We start from the raw sequence: 17313 nt of genomic DNA on the forward strand, positions 1-17313 counted from the left end.
CCCCCATCTGTACTCTGGCCAAGGTGAGAACCAGATTCAATCAATGGTCGCCCTTTCAATTGACGGTGACCAAATCTCCCCCGTTGGTTGAGTAAAGGGCTTTAAAACCTTTATAAGAGCCTGATTTACGGAGTCTTAGCTTCCACTAATCTCTCCTCCATATGCTGATCGTCAGCTACTTCAGGAAGATCCTGGTCATATTCATCCTCCTCAGCGTATTGCGGCATGATTCTTGTGAGGTGAATGAAGGAGTTCAATGGGGGGGGGGGCAAAGTAGCCCAGCAGGAAGACTCACAAAAGTCAATCAAATATATATAGATATATAGAGGATGTGGAGGGAGCTCCTGCACATTACCCCTAAGGCAAGGCCTTAATCACGTTTATTCTCCCCGTCGGGCGTTCAGGGGCTAAATAAAGCAATAATTTGACTTGTGCACTCGATTGTGCAGTGTCTCTCCTGAATGCCTCATACACTGCCGAGGAGGTCGGGAGAGCGCACGTGCGACGGTAAGCAGAGAAAAGGGACTATTCCTCTTTTGACTGCGTACGTGGTCTCGGAGTCCTTCGCTTCGTTCAGTCGGGCAAGGCCCTGTAATAACCACACGGCATCTGTTTGGGGAAAAAAACAGAACTTTAAATAGCGCTAGCACCGTGATCGTATTCAGTAAACAAGAGATCGCACCCGTGCAGAGCATATGAAGCTGAAGCACCACAACGCGTTTCAAGCCCCACTCCCGCTCTACATTGCAATTATACATAAACACATAATAACAAATGCTAGAAATAAGAGCGTAAATGAGTAAAACACTTATCTCAGGCTGCGAGCAGAAAAGAGAGAGGAAGGACTGTGTTGTCAGAGTTAGATATACAGGGAGCAGACCTGTGATTGGTGGACAGTATGGACTACAGACGTTATGGGAAATGTAGTTTTTGGAAGTAAAGTGTTCCAATTGGCTACTGTTTGTTTTGCAGTAAAGAGAGAGAAAAGCATAATCTGAAGCCTCCGGTCCTGACATAGAATTGGCTAATTTGGTTAGTTTCCATGGTAGCTGGGAGGCAGTGCTGTTTTTGTGCCCCATAGGATTCTTCACATGGTTTAGATCAGGTTTGGTTGTAAGCACATTATTTCTTCAAGCATGACTTTCAAAGTCTGCAGTGGCGGAGCAGAGACATGTCTGATAGCTTTTCCTGACATTTTAACTTTGGAATGTCTAACATAATGGTACTCATGTAACCTTGCTCTTTGCTGCTTCTAATTTCTTGCTGCGTCCTCAGTCTTCTCTGTCACATTTGTTTGTGAGTTTCCATTAGCGTAGTCAATTTCTGTTGCCAGGTGGGTTAGTTTAGTTCGGGCTTCTTTTCACTGTCCGTGGTTCTTGTTATAGGAAACGACCTTCGGCGGCATTGGCGGCAATGGCCCTTAGTATTAGGAGGGGAAGAGAGCAGAGGGTTTTGGATTCCTACTGAGTATGCCCCAACCACTCCTGCAGGCACTGGGTGAGTCCGTGCGCACACAAATCTCAGAAAGCTCCATGCACAACTGCGAGCTGTATTTCATACTTCCTTCGTTCAAGTTCTACTGCTTGTCGACCCAATCATGTCGCAAAGTCACAGTGAGAGAGGCAGCTACCAGATTTTTGGAGTGAAGTTTTAATTAGAGTGGACCAATTTTGAATGTTAATAATTAATGTTTATTGTTTACATTTTATTATTTGTAGATTCATGTTTTTCTATCAACAGTACCAAAATCAAAATGTAAACCACTCACATGTAACATCCTGTATCTTTGAGGACCTTGAGAACCCAAACGGGTGGAAACAGACATGCGTGGGCTGGCGAGTGGATATCAGTGCATGAGTTTGGGGTCAGTTCTAGCACATTCTATTCAATGTATAATACTAAAAAGCTTTGTTGAATTGGTGGTTCTAACGGATACTGTATTCTGAGAGGGTTGCTGCCTTTCTGAGAGGAAAAATACTGGCCATCCTTTCACGTTTCAAGATTCTGCAAAGGCCTGGACCTGATTCTTAAGTATAGCTGTAGAGCAATTCGTCTGTCATCATTTTTTAGCTTCTCTTTAATTATCAGTTGGGGGTCCGAGATCAGCTCCAGGACACATTTAAAGTTATTAGACTGAGCTTGGCAGTGTGAAGCACTGTCTGCAAAATGTGTTGTATTCAGTATGGGCTTTCAACCACCCCCACTCTTGCCATTTGTTCGTTGTGGTGCTTGTCTTAAATGCCTTGTTTTCATTGGTGCAGTTTGCTAAATGTCCCTGCTTTTGCATGCTAAGTTCCCACCCAGGGGATTTCACTAAGAGAACATTTTTGTTGGGCATCACACTACATCACGCTTGCTCCTGTTACAGCCTGTGATGGCCCCTCCTCCCGTCTGTTTTTTTTTTTTTTTTTTAGCAATTGAGCTTCGTTTCAATTTATGTTGCAAGAAAAGTCCAAGTATGAAATTACAATGCCAATTGCTCTAATTCAAGCAAATGCGAAAACCATTTCATTGCAGATGCTTGTTTCTAACAGGGTGACAATCTTCCCTCCTTCACAGTATGGGTAGGTGGGACTTTTGCTCCTAATAGCAAACCATCTCTGTCCTTTCCGTCCACAAAATTACTCAAAAAGAACAAACTTAATTCATCTTCGACAAAAACATAAACATCAAACTTACCTTTTTGTGGACTATTATTCTTTAAGTGTCTCACTAAGAAGTTTAGCAAAATTACAAGGTTACCTGTTTACAATTCTGTAAGTTAGAAAAGTATCTCAATTCAGAGTCCATCCTGTGCATCTCGCCAATCCCCCATATCTGGAATAGCACCAGCAGTGACTGGAGTGGTTCATCACTTTATTCCTTGATTCCATCAATTGAAATCAGTTCCCTGGTGAGCACATCCTGCTTTAATGGGCCGGCCTGTAGTTATTTGTTCCTTCAGCTGTATCACTGTCCAGCAGCATAACTTTTCATGTTCATTGAACCAACAGGTTTAGAACACTCACTCATCTTTGTGGGCTGTTCCACTCTCACAAAGCTTTTGTGCCAGTGACCTCTCATGAGGGATTAAGGGACTTCTATGTCTAAATCACTGTTCACCAATCTCTACTGCCTTATGTCATCTTGCTGTCATCAATGCCGATCTGGGTGTTACTCGTCAGAGTTATTAATATTTCCTGGGTTCCCTTCCAGGTGTAGGTGTTCAATCTATTTCTGGATATCGAGACTGGTTTGTTGTTGAGTCTGAAGAGCAGCCTAAACAGATTTTGCCAAGGAATCGACTGTGCCCTCAGCTAGTCTGTGCTATTTTCAAGGATTTCTGTTTTGTCAGCGCCACAGCACAGATGTGTTTAAGGAGGGAAATTGTGGACCCTCTGAATAGTTTGTCTGTTCTTTAGACTGCTTTCATGATTTCTTCTTTTTCCTAAAAAAGTGGATACAGTTCAGAACATCTGGTGGGACATTTTTCGTAGTTTGTTAGGCAATAAAGACTAAATGAGTTATGTTGAGTTTGATTGCTAAATCATCGGGCTTTGCAGAAGAGACAGGAAAAAGTCCTGTAGATACTGTTCAAGGTCCGTGATTGATTTAGGAATTCATAGAAGTCTCAAACTATCCTGACAAGGTCCTTTTTCATCCACCTCGTCAAGTAGGGATTGGTATCAGTTCTCCAGTTCTTCCACCCAAATGTCTAGCTCATTTCTCTCATATGGGTTCTGACTTACAGCCACTTTCAGTTGCTCCACTGTAGTTTCAATTTGTTGTAGCATATGATCAGTGCCAGAGATAGATTTGACACAATCTTGCGTGAAGGAGGCCACTACTTTGTTAAACTCAATCAAGAGACAGATGTCTCCATTTGTAGTGGAGGTTCCCATTTCATCTTTAAAAGTGGGTTCAGATATAGTTTGGTTTGGTAATCAGGCATGGTCACTTGGACTGGACTGTGTTTTTTTGGGAACTGCTCAGCATACCATGGACCTTCTTATCAGCTTGCACTGCAGAGTGGCGACCATCCTGAAAGTCATCTGCAGGGGCATGCTGCATCAAATGAGTTTAAGACACTTTCCGCTGCTCACCCATCCCCAAATCTGATTTCAGGGTTCTCCATTATTTCACCTTAGTAACACTGTACGTACAAGGCCTCCAACTCACTTGAACATAATTATAGAGCGGGCAAGACCGCCCAGTGGACACCTCTGCATGGGTCATTGTCGTGGCCACACCACTTGAATATCATTTTTTTTACGAAGTAGAAGTGTTATTCTGTGTCTTTCTAGGATGTATAAGCATGAGTCTTTTGTCATGCGCTGATTTAGTTTAAAAGGCAAGCATCTAAATGAAACAAACATTTTAGTAGTTTTTGCACCTACAGGCGTCTGAGCAATGAAAGGTGTCAGTCAGTTCATTGCTCACAAACTGCTACGTGCGACCTGGGAAAGCAAGCAGGTACTTTGTTGGCAAATGTATTGAGTAGGCTCGAGGAGTACTCTAGGGCCAGATGTACCAAAGGATTTTACCCATTCTGTGTCTATGGGAAAAAGCTTTCGTACATATGGCCCTAAGTCACGTGAAATTTGTTTCAACAGTAGGAGTTTTCATTTAATTGCTTTACTTGGTTAGCCTTTTCTGTAGTTTACAAAGTTCAGATTAGTGTTTCCGGTTTCACTGCCAAACAAGGTCTCTGTTGGGCAAACAGCATGTAAGTGCTTCAGGATGTTCAGTCATAGAGCGATGCAGAGTCGATCAATAAGAGTAAAATTCTGCTTCTGAGCACCACAAATCACGCGACATCTCCCTTCGGCACGAAACTGCTATTAATCCTCGTGCTCTGTGCCAAAAACCCACTCCAGCGCCTAGAGCCAGAAAAGAAATGTCTATTGTGAGCAGTGCCTGTTTAAGGTCCTTTGTATGTAAATAGAGGTTGTGCGGTGGTAGTAGAGAATTAGCACAGAGGTGTGAGCTAACTGGTAAGTACAAAAGGAAGGGAAAAAAGTGCCAAAGAGCAATGCAATTAAACAGTACAAAATATTCAATTGCACAGTGGTCTGTACAAGAAACGCAAATGTCAGCTTTTTGGCAACAGAAATATAAAAATGAAAATGCTAATAAATATAAAAAAATAAATATTGTTTTAAGTGTGTTTTACAGTGTTGCAAACAGAATACGTAGGCTCCACACAAAACACCATTAACAACACTGGAGTCAATCGACCGCAGAAGTGCCCCTGCTAGTTCAGGAAATACTGTAGAAGCAAGCATAGCGCAAATAGGTACGTGTGAACTAATTTGGGCAATCTCCAGACACGTCCCAAACTGTGAGAATGTTGGACTGATTCTTAGTTTTCTGAAATTTAAAAGTTATTAGACGATCAGTGAACGATTTAGTAAACATTGCCTTGTATTGTCACAGCATTTCCTGCTTGGAGATACTTGGAGGAAATAAAACGCTTCAGTTACATGCACTTAATATCACAGGATGCCTAGAGCGAAACCCCAGCAATTAACTCCTTATTTCACCTCAGGAGAAAATACAGATGAGTTAGTAGCCTGCAGGTCACAGGTTCCGATCCTTGACACTTTTAATATTAGGTGCTAATAAAGCTTAGTTCAACAGAACTCCTTATGATTGACTTCCGAAGCAGGAAAGACTGAAACGTCCATGTCCCAAACTTTGACCTGCTGTCACATACAGCTCTCTGCTGTAGGTAAAGGAAATTTACCTCTTGAAGAAAGTAGAAAAGAGAACATCCCTTTCTCAACCCTTGTCTTTGGAAGGCTAAGGTGGCTGAGGCCTGGTTGTTGACTTGCATCACCTTCCACTAGTCAGAGTCTCAGTCTCTGTTATACCAAGGACAGTGGGGTCAATGGGGTCTTCTCTTTCAGAGATCACCTAAAGCTTGACCCGGAAGCACATTAGCTGCAGTTTGAGGAGTGTCCGTGTTTTAACTGGTCCTAGAACCAACACCATTCTGTTTGTAAATATAGGACCTATGCTGTGTATTTCATCTGTACTAACCTTTGTGGCATAGATTTGTGAAAGTATGAATACGTATAGCTCTCTCCTGAATTCAATGGCATCTTTAACCTAATTTTACCTGCCAGGTTTTGAAAGAACACCTCCATGAGAAATCGAAAACAAAAACCCAAAGAGATGAACATTTTATAGAGCCATTCTGTCTTACAAGGAGTCCTTGCAAATAGCAGATTGGCAGGAGTGTAATTGCCAGTTCCATGTCTTGAATGCCTCCTGGCTGTGGTAATTGAGGGGATGCACAGCTTATTTTTATTGCGTTTAACCCTTGTGTATTGCATAAGTGCTGCTTGGGAGTAGTGCAGCATGCCACACTTTGGTCTTGTTGACTACTGTCTAATGTGCATTTAACTTGCCTTTTGTGAAAGTTGCCCCAAGGAAGACCTGCTGGTAACATGCTTGGCCAATAGTGGGACAGCCCAGTGGGGCAGAAACCTTGAAAAATTAACCACTGTTTGCGAGTATGTCATTTTTTCAGGATATGCTAATGAGTATCCTGTGATGTGGTTATGAAAATGGCTTAGTTAATATTTATGTTAAATGTCCAACTATGCCTGCACAGTTTATAAATCAACTAAAGGATCACTTTGTAAATTCCCCCATGGTACCTCCTGATCGGCGAACTATTCTTGCATGCTCATTAAATACTCTCAAAGTTTGCAGATTTTTTACAGAAAGTTCTTTTTATACAGATTTGTTTTTTAAATGTTTAAAGTATCTTTCCCTTTCTGAGATGCTTTGTTGCTGTTAGTCCACTAAGGAAAGAAATGAGTGATAATTCTCAAAATATCACCAATCACATAGATGTTCCATCATTTAAGATAGGATAGTCATTGTTTACTCGTTTAAAACGTACAAACTGGCTGCAGATAACCTGGGAGCATTGAACACCTAAGGCTTGATTACGAATGTGGCGGTCTATAGATTCACTCGCGGTGGAAGCTTGGACCGCCGCCAGATTACAACTGTGGCAGTCAGACCGACAGGATCTCAGATCCTGTCGGTGTGGTGGATGGTGGCGGTCCTAATCTGCCAGGGCAGCGCTGTCCTAGGTTTTACAACCCCCTTGTCCGCCAGCAGTTTCATGGTGGTAGCACCGCCATGAAAAGGCTGGCGGAGAATAGGTACAGGGGGGTCCCTGCTGGGCAGTGCAGGCCCCCCCACCCCCCGGCCAGCAATGTTGCAATGTTCACTGTCTGTTTTGCAGACAGTGAACATTGCATGGGTGCTGGTGCACCCTGCAGGCTACAGGATTGCAGCCGGCTCGAATATGAGCCAGAGACAATGCTGTAGCCTGTTTCCCGCTAGCATAGTGGGTGCAAACTCATGTTTCTGCCCGCCGACCTAGCAGGACACTCTTAATAACTCCGGCCAGGAGGTCGCCACGTAAGCGGCGCCACTCTGTCAGGAGTTTGGCAGACGGGCCTTTCTGTCCGCCAAACTTAAAATAGGGTTGCAAGTCTCTGATCATGTTTAAACTAATGTTTGATTTATTTTGGGAATTATACTTTGGCTTTTCAAACTGGTCCTCCAAGTTTTAGAAGTCACACTCTTTTGCTGAAACTAGAATTAAAATACTACATGCGTGTTGTTGCTTATTCAAATTGAGTTTCGGAAATGATTAGCAGATGGCGAACAATTCTTTAGCTTCTCTCAGATTCATGCACTCACTACTATAGGCCTCATTATGAGTGTCCATGGTATTCCAGGAATGACTGAAATCTCCATATGAAAGACTGGGAATAAATATGTTGTTTCACAAAAATTAGTGAGCCCTGGTATTTCCCTGGTCCTCTCAGATTACCAGGGTAACAGTTCAGAGGGGCAACAGCCTTTCAGGACACTTAAAATAATGGGGAATATTTCAGGCAATTCAGAATGAGACCCTACGGGAGTTCCACTAGTATCTGTCGTTAGTTACAGCTTGGCTTTTCATCCTTTTTCTATTCCGCCAATTTATTTTCTCCCTTTGTATTTCATTAAAAAATGTTTGCACAAGAGTATTACTATGGTGCACTTTTGATTTTTTTTTAAATTATTGCTGTAATTTTTCATTGTAATTTTTTATACTTGGATCTTGTTCTGATATTTATTACGTCTGCCTAGAGCAGTGGTTCCCAACCTTTGGTCTGGGGACTCCTGGGGGTCCGTGAAGCCTTCTCAGGGGGTCCGCAACTGCTAAGAACATTAAAAAATATTAACAAATTAGGTCACTAGCTTTCAGTAATGACTCAGTGGGGGATCCCCGGATTACAATGGTGATTTAGTGGGGGTCCCTGGGTTCCAGTAATGATAAAGTGGGGGTCCACAGAAGTCAAAAGGTTGGGAACCACTGGCCTAGAGCAATGGTTCGAAAGATAATACGTGGTTTAAAGGGCGGTACTGCCATGCAGGGCAGTGACAGCTACACTAGTCTAGCAGCATCAGATATCAGTAGATACCAATAAACAGTCGCTTTCCCTGTGCATTGATACCCGTGCTTGCAAACCCAATAACTTGTCTTGTTATTCATATAACTGCTATGTGATAGTGCGTGACACCACATACAATGGTGACTGGATCTGCACCTGGCATCCAGGATCTATAACATAGAACATAAGTGGCCTTGTCATTTACTTTGCATTTAAATCTGTTTTATACTATTTCTATTTTTAATTTTAAGAACCTTGTTTGCCTCTTCTTTCTGGCCGTGGGGCAGTCGGTGGTTACTAAGCAGTATCGGTGGTGGTTACCACCACCTAACACGGGTGTTCCAGCACCTTCAGGTGGATAACTGAGTTTCTACCTCTTGACAGTAGAATCTCCATGGCTAGCTAGGTCGAGCAGTGAAGGGTCACTACAGAAGGTAACAGTGGGTTTGTACCATATCTATAGTATGATGCAGTTGGCATACACAATAGACTTGAGGCCTAATTCACAAAGAGACGTTGTACGTTTACACTTGTAGATGGACTCCTATGAATGGGTGCCCCAAATGTACTCTTATGAATGGGTGTAGATGGACAGTGTTTGGGATTTCACACCCATTCCTGATAGTAATTCTTGAGAGGTGTGCCAGCCACAGCTTTTCACATGTACTTCTGTATGTGAAATCTGCAATTTGCACAGTGCAGAGTTGTACCTATGGTAGGACACAGCAGTGGGGAAAGCTAGCCTGCTGTATAAATGAAAATGTTCGTTTCTCCGCGAGACAAACATTTTCCCAAGTGGAAAACCCTTCACCCCTACAAAGTTTGGGGTTGTTCAGTTTCCCTTTCGTTCCAATAGGGGAGTTATCTATTTCTTTGCTGGAGCAAATCCCCAGTGGTTTGAGGGAGGAAAGGGGTTGGAGAACAGTGCGCATGCTCATACACTCACAAGACAAACCACACCTCTGTCATCCCACCCCCCACCCCTGCTTCTAGCTTACTACTACGTGGTTGCAACATTCAGTGATGCAGGGGTAAAACCACTGACAACAGCCCAGTGTTCATTTCTGGTTTCCTGTCAATAAGCAGTGGAGCTATTTTCAATCAGAAATATAGGTGTACTGCTCTTAATAACTTCATAAAACAGAGCCCTCAGTGTGCAGTCAGAACTGTATCTTTTTAAAAATGCTAGCATTTTACTCACATGTAAGAAGTGTAATGCAGTTAAAAAACGACCAGCAAACCAAAAGCTGCTAGAACCTTTTGGGGCAGAGGTACTACCCCGTGCCATTATATATTGCCTGTGCAGCAATGATTCTATACTTAAAGTACCACCTTGGTCTGAGGATAGATTTATATGCAGGATTAGTAGTTGTCGGCTTTCCTTCCAATCCTATGGCTGGCGTCCGTTTAATAGAACTATAAATGTCAAACAGAATGTTACAGTGTATAAAACATGCTGTGATATAATATGCTATGATACGTCTGCCTTGTTTTAGTTCCCCAGTGACACTAGGTACGTTTGAGCCCAGTCAGCTAACAATCTGTAGAAATTCCACAAAGTACAACATGTTTGAAAAACTGAAGCTCACCACAGAAATATGAAATTGGATTCCCATCCAGTGAAGATGATAGCTTTCCAAGCTCATAGTCAGACTCCAGTAAACGAGGCAACCACGCACTGGTGGTAAGTGACAAGGGGGCTAGGGGTTATTTAGAAATCGTGTTAATGCTGTAACTCATCTAGCACATCAAAGTCACAGACAGGGCCTAGTGGTCCTGGAAATTAGCCGGGCCTTTACTATACATGCCTGTATCTTGTGAATGCTGATTGAAATACCCAGGTGGCAGAGGACCCACAGAAGTGGGGCATCTACTGGACCCACTTGTTCAGGTAGTAACTATGGAACTTAAATTTATTGTTGGAGTCAGTTGTGCCTTTAAATCACAATAGCTCCAGAACTGTACAGCCCGTAAAGAAGGTCAAAACCAATCCAGAATCGGCTTCAGACAAACAGATATAGTCAGCGAACCAGCGCCAAAGGGGATAAACCTGGCCTGGAAGAGTGGTGATAAATATTACCACAATGTCAAGAAATGATTATGAGCAGGTTCACCACCCTCATGGTTCTGAAATGTTTCCTGCAGGTTCACAACTTTCCTGTAAAGCAGGTACCACCTACTTGGTCCTATCCAGCTGAGCACTTTTCATGAAGACCTTCACAGGCTTTAGTAAGTTATTCGTTATGCCTTATGCCTTTGGTCATGGGTATGAGCCAGTTCCTTGTATTCAGTGGGCAGGCAGTATAGTTGTGTCCTCTTATTCTGTGGCGCATCATAGAAGCAACACTTCCTCCTGAGTCATAGGTTTGTAGGCACGCAACATGTGAGACCAAGTAGTGAGACCTACTCAGTGGGCAAGTGAAGACCCTTGGCCATCACTGGAATTCCAGCTACCAACTGTCAGTCCTCATTTAGCCTGTGAGGGAACAGTACCTACCCTTTACTTAAGGTGGTGGTGCACCTCACGGTACAACAGTTTTCTGCTCCACTGATGAGCAGCACAAAAACACATGGGCCACCTCCAGTGGGCACACAGTTGTCAGAACCCCTACAGAAACGCCACCTGCAGTCCAGAAGTCTATGGAAGGTCATGAATGGCAAAGCTATGTGCACAAAGCATGACCTTTAATCCATACACCTGCATGTACTTTCTTGACTTAAACATAGTTTTTGTAAGGAGCTTACTTGCATAATTGGTGCATGCAAGCCAAAATGAATGTAGACTTCCTGCATGTTTAGTTTTATTAAACTACTTCCGGCATCTCGTGCTTGGAGGTATAATTCTACCTGTAAACAGATAAACCAACATAGCATTCATATTATCTAATTGGAACTAAGAAATATTACTGGCAAAAGACCATCCGCTTGAAAACTTTGATTATGTAGTTATAGGAGTATATATTTTGGGAATGTTAAGCTAATGGCGAACGTTTATGAGCAAGGCATATTAAGCATTCTAACATGTATGTTGAAAACATGATTTTTCCTCATTTAAAGACACATGGAGTAAAAGTTATAACTAATTTTCTCAAGGGAGCAGATGTATGGGCAAAGAAATGGTGCGACTACGGGAGGGTAAACGTGGTAGATGGCATTGGGGTTTAGACCCAGTAGCCGCACGCAAATGTGTGCTGAACTACATCTATACTACTTATGAAGCAAACATCCACACTTAGCCTACTTTCTGGGTAGGCGAAAATGAATGATGATTTATTAATGCCTAGTAATGCACAGTATGAAATAGATAAATGTCCACCCAGTCAAGGACGTTCTACTCAGGCAGTCACTCTGGTGCTTAAATTACCTTACTGTTAGCACATTCAACCACCGTCTGTTCTCAGGAGAATTTAAGAGTACATTCAGAACAGAAGACAAGGAGTCCATGACTAATATTAAAAAACCGTGTTTGTATATTTTTTAACTTCGGGTTGCACCTCAGTTAACACAGATATATACTTTCATGTAGATTTAAACGTTTCTAAAATATAGAATTTTCTAACTTTTAAATTGTCTCAAAATCTCTACAAGGAAAAGACTAGTGAAAAATAACCTATTAATATCCAACGTCGAGACCTGTGATTGGTTGTTGAAAGGACCTTCATTCATGTTTAATCAGAGCACCCGGTGTCTGTTTACATTTGTTGTGAACAAATAAGTCAGATTTGTTTCTAAATATAAAATTTTGCAAAGATGGAAAGCACTGTGGTGGTGTGGTGTTTATTAAGATTAGATTTTATTGACAACTATATAGGTGTACTCACATATTTTGAAGCCTGTGATAACAAGAACTATGATTAATAATAATTTCTAGTTTCTATTATCCTGAGGGACGAGCAATGCTTTTAGTATTTTATTGCATTTCATTACTTATTAGTTTAGATGTTAAAATGGATTTTGCCATAGATGGACGTCTGCTAAGTGACTTTTTTGTTCCCTACCATTGCCATTGCTAAGCCTGGTCTCTGTGGTAGTGAAGCCTGTGGCAGGAACAGAAAGTAAACGATGCTCAAGAACCAACATTTATTGTTATGTACAATCACGCTGTCAATAGAGGTCAAAAGGTGTATGGTCTCCCATCCACTAATGCAGTCGTTTTGATGAACTGGCATCCTTTACTAGTAAATTTTGGAGCGTAATAAATCAGTATCAAATATCTAAATTGTATTACAATTGTTTTATTATTAAACTACAGAAAAATATTAGTATTTGTTATTAAATATAAGTTGCTGATGAATGTGTTATGCCACATGCATTATGATTTATGGTATTGGTTGTCTTGTTTTTTTCCAGATGTTGGCGGATTTTGACACAAGGAAATGTTGTAAGGAGGTATAATTGAGGCCTGCCTCACTTTGGCCATCTCATGCACACTCATGGTACTATGGCCGCTCCTCATGAGCCCCTAGGCTGGTCTTCGTCTCCAAACTTAATCAGTGAAATTGTGAATGAAGACAAGCACTTTATTGAGTCCCGTGTAGAGCACGCATACACTGGGAATCATGCTTCACTTGAGATTCTTGAAGACATGCAGGAGAACTCTTTGTTTCAGGGAGACTATGTTGAGAGCACAAATGGTCCAGTAATAACTGGAGGGTTGACGAGTATTAGTGAAGACTCAAGGGACCAGTTTGAGAACACCGTGCTGCAACTGAGGGAGCATGAAGAGGCGGAAACACCTGGACCACAGGGGAACAATTCTACAGGGGATGGAGGGAACAGTATTGCTACAGAAGACATCAAGATACATTTCAGCCGAAGTGGGAGTGGAAGCGGTGGATTCCTGGAAGGCCTTTTTGGATGCCTTAGGCCTGTGTGGAATATCATAGGAAAAGCTTACTCAACGGACTACAAACTTCAGCAGCAAGGTGAGTCATAGGTTGTCCACCTGAGTGACAGAAACTGACAGAATCAGATTGGGTAACACGACTCTGAGTATAAACAATTTTGTATCATCATGAAATGTTTGAATATTGGATGTACTGATTATTTAAGGAGTTTAGTGTTTGGGTGTTTGTAGACTCTATCAATTGATATCTTTCACATTTACATCCTTCGTCTTTTACTATACCAAGACAAAATAGTTAATTTTTTCACCACTTAGTCAGGGTCTTTTTTGGTCTGACCCAAGTTTTGATTTCAGTTTCCACATTTCAGGAAGAAAAAACATTTAAAATGTTGTTTTTCAATACCTTTAGGATAACTATTAATTTCTTTCACCCATTCTGCCTTTCTCTTTTTCATGGTGAAAAGTAAATCCTGGACCTCGCCTGCAACTACTAGCTTAAATTTAGCACTGCTCCTAATGTCGCTGAGAAACATTGCAAAAGTTAAGCTTTCCCATTCTGCATGTCCTGAGGACTTTATCAGCGAGTGATGGTCATTCCTCCTACTGACTAGGTGACCTGACCTAGAATCCCTTTTTGAGATTTCCCATATAATTATGATGACATTTTTCTTTTGCTTCTCGCACACAGGAGTATATCAATTAACGTACTGTGACTAGCACTATAGGAATTGAGAGCGCACATTTAATGGTTCAGGGAATTACAGAATTCCGTTCGTCTTTCACATTTCAGAAATAAATAGCCATTCAAGTAGAGGTGATTTTTAAATGGGTGAAGTGTTTAAATATAGGGTGATAACACAGTAATGTTTGAATTTCGATTTCTGTTCGTTTTCTCTGTAGTTTTAGGCCCAGGCATGGAGAAATATGCATGCATTAAATGCTTTACTGTTTGGATTGTATGCATAACTAACTTTTGCTATATGCCTAAGTGATCGCTGATCCAGTGCTTGTTTTTTGAGTGCTGATGCATCCTTAAAAGCCTTGGTGTTAATTGCAAACTTGGGGCAAATATTTTGTGGTGATAGTTGCACTTAATGTTGCTGCTTTATATTATTTTACAGTATAAATGGTATGAATTCAAGACAAATCACAGTTTACTGGGTTTCCCTGCCAAAGTGTTTTTTTTTTACGAAATCCATTGTGTTTCTAGTATTCCCTCTTTCCCTGTCTGTTTGGGTTGTCTGAGCCAAGAAGTTCAGGCAAATATATTGTAAAGTTTGAGCATATTATGCGCGACAATGCACCAAACATAGCTATACTTGTCAGCGAGTTCTTGCTCGTGAGCTGTGTCAGCCTAGATATGTCAACCCACACACGTCACCATTTTTATCCGCAGGAGCGTAGGCGTTTAGGACGCTATGACATTTACTGATGCCAATCGTTTTCAGTAGCACTGCGCTTGTCATCCCACTAATAAGTACATTTAGCAATTTTTCAAAATTTCCACAATAATTATGTATGAGAAAGTTCCATACAATGCATTTCACTGCTGTTTATATGCACAATTGTTGGCCCTTCTGATAACACAGCTCGATATTGGCATCTAGTGGGTCCGTGATGCCAGTTCTACTTTTTAAATGTGATCATGTGCTAGTTGTTCATTTTGTGCAATATAGAGGAGTTATCAGGCTGTTGTGGGTGTGACAAACTTGGTTGCTCAATAAAAGACGCGCCTGTACCCATTCCCCACAATGTATACCTCTCAAACGTTGATTGTGATACTCTGTTTTTCTTTTAGTAGTGCAGAACTACAGAATAATCACTTCAGCAACATTTGGGTGCAGTACATTTTCTAAACATCATAATGTCCAAGTAGCCTACTGTCATGTTTGACATAGTCAACTAGTAACAGGTTCTTCTACGACCGGCAATTTGCATTCTAGGGTTTTCATTTTGATATTACAATTATAAATATAGTTTAATAAAAAGACGTACATTGTGGTACTGGCTATAAAGCGAGGAGTGGCTGAAAATGTCACAAAATGACAGGAAGATGTGGAACGTGGCTGAAATTTCGCCCTTTTTGTAAGCAATCAGTCATGTCTACTGACATGTATATTTTTATACTGTAAAGGTAACGTGGTATATAAAAGTTAAAAAAATCCAAACTGTCATACACGCAAAATGCATTTTTGATAAATTCTGGAAAATTTTGGAAGGTAAACAGCTAGTCAGTTTGGAAATTAACATTGTGCTGCTTTTCATACACGTACACCCTCATTTGTTAACGTTCATTTAATTATTGGAACATCTATTTTTGAGTAAAGCTAGCAAAAGAACAGACATTTTATGTCCCAAAAACATCAGATTGGTTCAGTCAAGTGCCACTCCATTGAACACCTTAGTCAATCGTCCCTAAAGAGGGAAGCATTTATGATCGAAAGGTTTGGGACCCTGAAACGAGGGGAGCCATTGATGACAGAGGCTTAAACAGCTGGATGTCTCTTTTGCAGTTTTTTTCTCTTTTTAGAAATACCAATTTGAATGTTTATTCACTGGTTTCATGTTGCAGCATGACAGCCCATCGCTTTTGTTAGTGTTCATTATTGTTCTTCACAAACAATGCCTGGATTACGTACGTGATTACTGATGAATTAGTTATTGGTAATCTTCACTACTCCGAATCGTCTCTCTTTTCCCAGTAATCACTCCCTGATGCTTTATGAAGATTACCTAAAATAATCCAGGCATTATCTGCTGATTGCCTTCCTCGTCCAGGTCTTTACTTAGTGAGAATGTATACAAGTTATATGCCTTCATCACTGCCTGATAAGGATCTCTTAACACTTACTACAAAAATAAAAACTGTGGCGTGGCCAACTAACATGGCCGAGTGGATGTGATCTACTGAGGCGCCACATGGAAACCTAATTCTCCACTGCTGACTGGCGTTCTCTATAGGCATCCTACCTATAGTGGGGGGAATTTTCTTGAGGCAGGCCGCATACTGCCAACCGGCGCAAAGAGCGCAGCCTGGATGACTGGAGCTGCGAGCAGTCAGATTCGAGGCCATGGAAACAGCACAAGTGAACCCCACGGGACTGAGATGCCAAGCCAGACCAGGATCAGATGGTAAGGGGTCGGGAGAGGACGTGCGCGACATTTTGGTGTGCCCTGGAGGGCCATGATGACAGGTGGAGCAGAGATGGACTGGGTGGCCCTTCCCCAGCATCCTCCTTTCCTCCACCCCATTCCACACCCACCACCGGATGAGGCCATAAGGGACGGTGTCCAGAGAAAAAAAGACACTTGGGGAGAGTTGGTGCTGGCGCCCGAGGGCATGGGAAACCGAGCACTGTTCGCTGACGATCAGGCCAGAGGTGCCTGAATTTAGGATGGCCACCGCGATGTGCTGGGCCCAGCCTCCCTGACCTAAAATGTCTTCTTAGATCGAGAGGGACCTGTCCTGGGGTTCCCTGTGTCTGGCTTGGTGGCCTGAATACAGTGACGAATTTAGACACAGCTTGGACTGGTGGGCGGGTGACACTTCCGCGCACCCCTTGGGCGAGAGGTGTTGGCCCGCCAGGGCGGTGGGACATTGTGGATAACAGGCCTGGTACGGACAGAGCAACCACAGAAGACACTTAAGAAGCCGGATCGGGTCTCCCCCTTTGGGTGGGGAGGAGGGCTGGGATGCTGAAAGAGTTTAAGTTATGGACATGGAACTATAACACAGAAAAGCCTGTGCCCGGGGATCGCCCCCTGGGTGGCAGACATAAACCTTTCAGATACTGCCCAGGCTTAGTGCCACCACCATTGACTGTTGTACTTCCTGCTTAGCAGCAAAGCAACACCCTAACGTATATGCCTCCTAAGAGGTGGCAAACTAATAGAGTGTCCAGCTACTTTGTCCCAGCGGACCCCTGTGACCAGACCACTACATCATGGTTGGGGGCGGAAATGGCTTTTACCAAAGAGGACCTATGTGTGAACTCAAAGCGAACATGCCCGCCTTATTTG

General features: G+C 42.3%; 1 protein-coding gene across 2 annotated transcripts in view; it reads left to right on the forward strand.

Moving 5' to 3' along the window:
* The window catches only part of MAP3K13 (mitogen-activated protein kinase kinase kinase 13), a 305117-nt gene that overhangs the window by 154294 nt on the left and 133510 nt on the right, over positions 1 to 17313 (forward strand). For both annotated transcript variants that reach the window (XM_069225803.1, XM_069225804.1), the window contains exon 2: positions 12798 to 13372. In XM_069225803.1, coding sequence (XP_069081904.1) covers positions 12871 to 13372 — 502 coding nt within the window. In that variant the 5' untranslated portion in view covers positions 12798 to 12870. The remainder of the gene's footprint in view (positions 1 to 12797; positions 13373 to 17313) is intronic.

This window comes from Pleurodeles waltl, chromosome 3_1 (assembly GCF_031143425.1).
Source record: "Pleurodeles waltl isolate 20211129_DDA chromosome 3_1, aPleWal1.hap1.20221129, whole genome shotgun sequence".
Lineage (NCBI taxonomy): Eukaryota > Metazoa > Chordata > Amphibia > Caudata > Salamandridae > Pleurodeles > Pleurodeles waltl.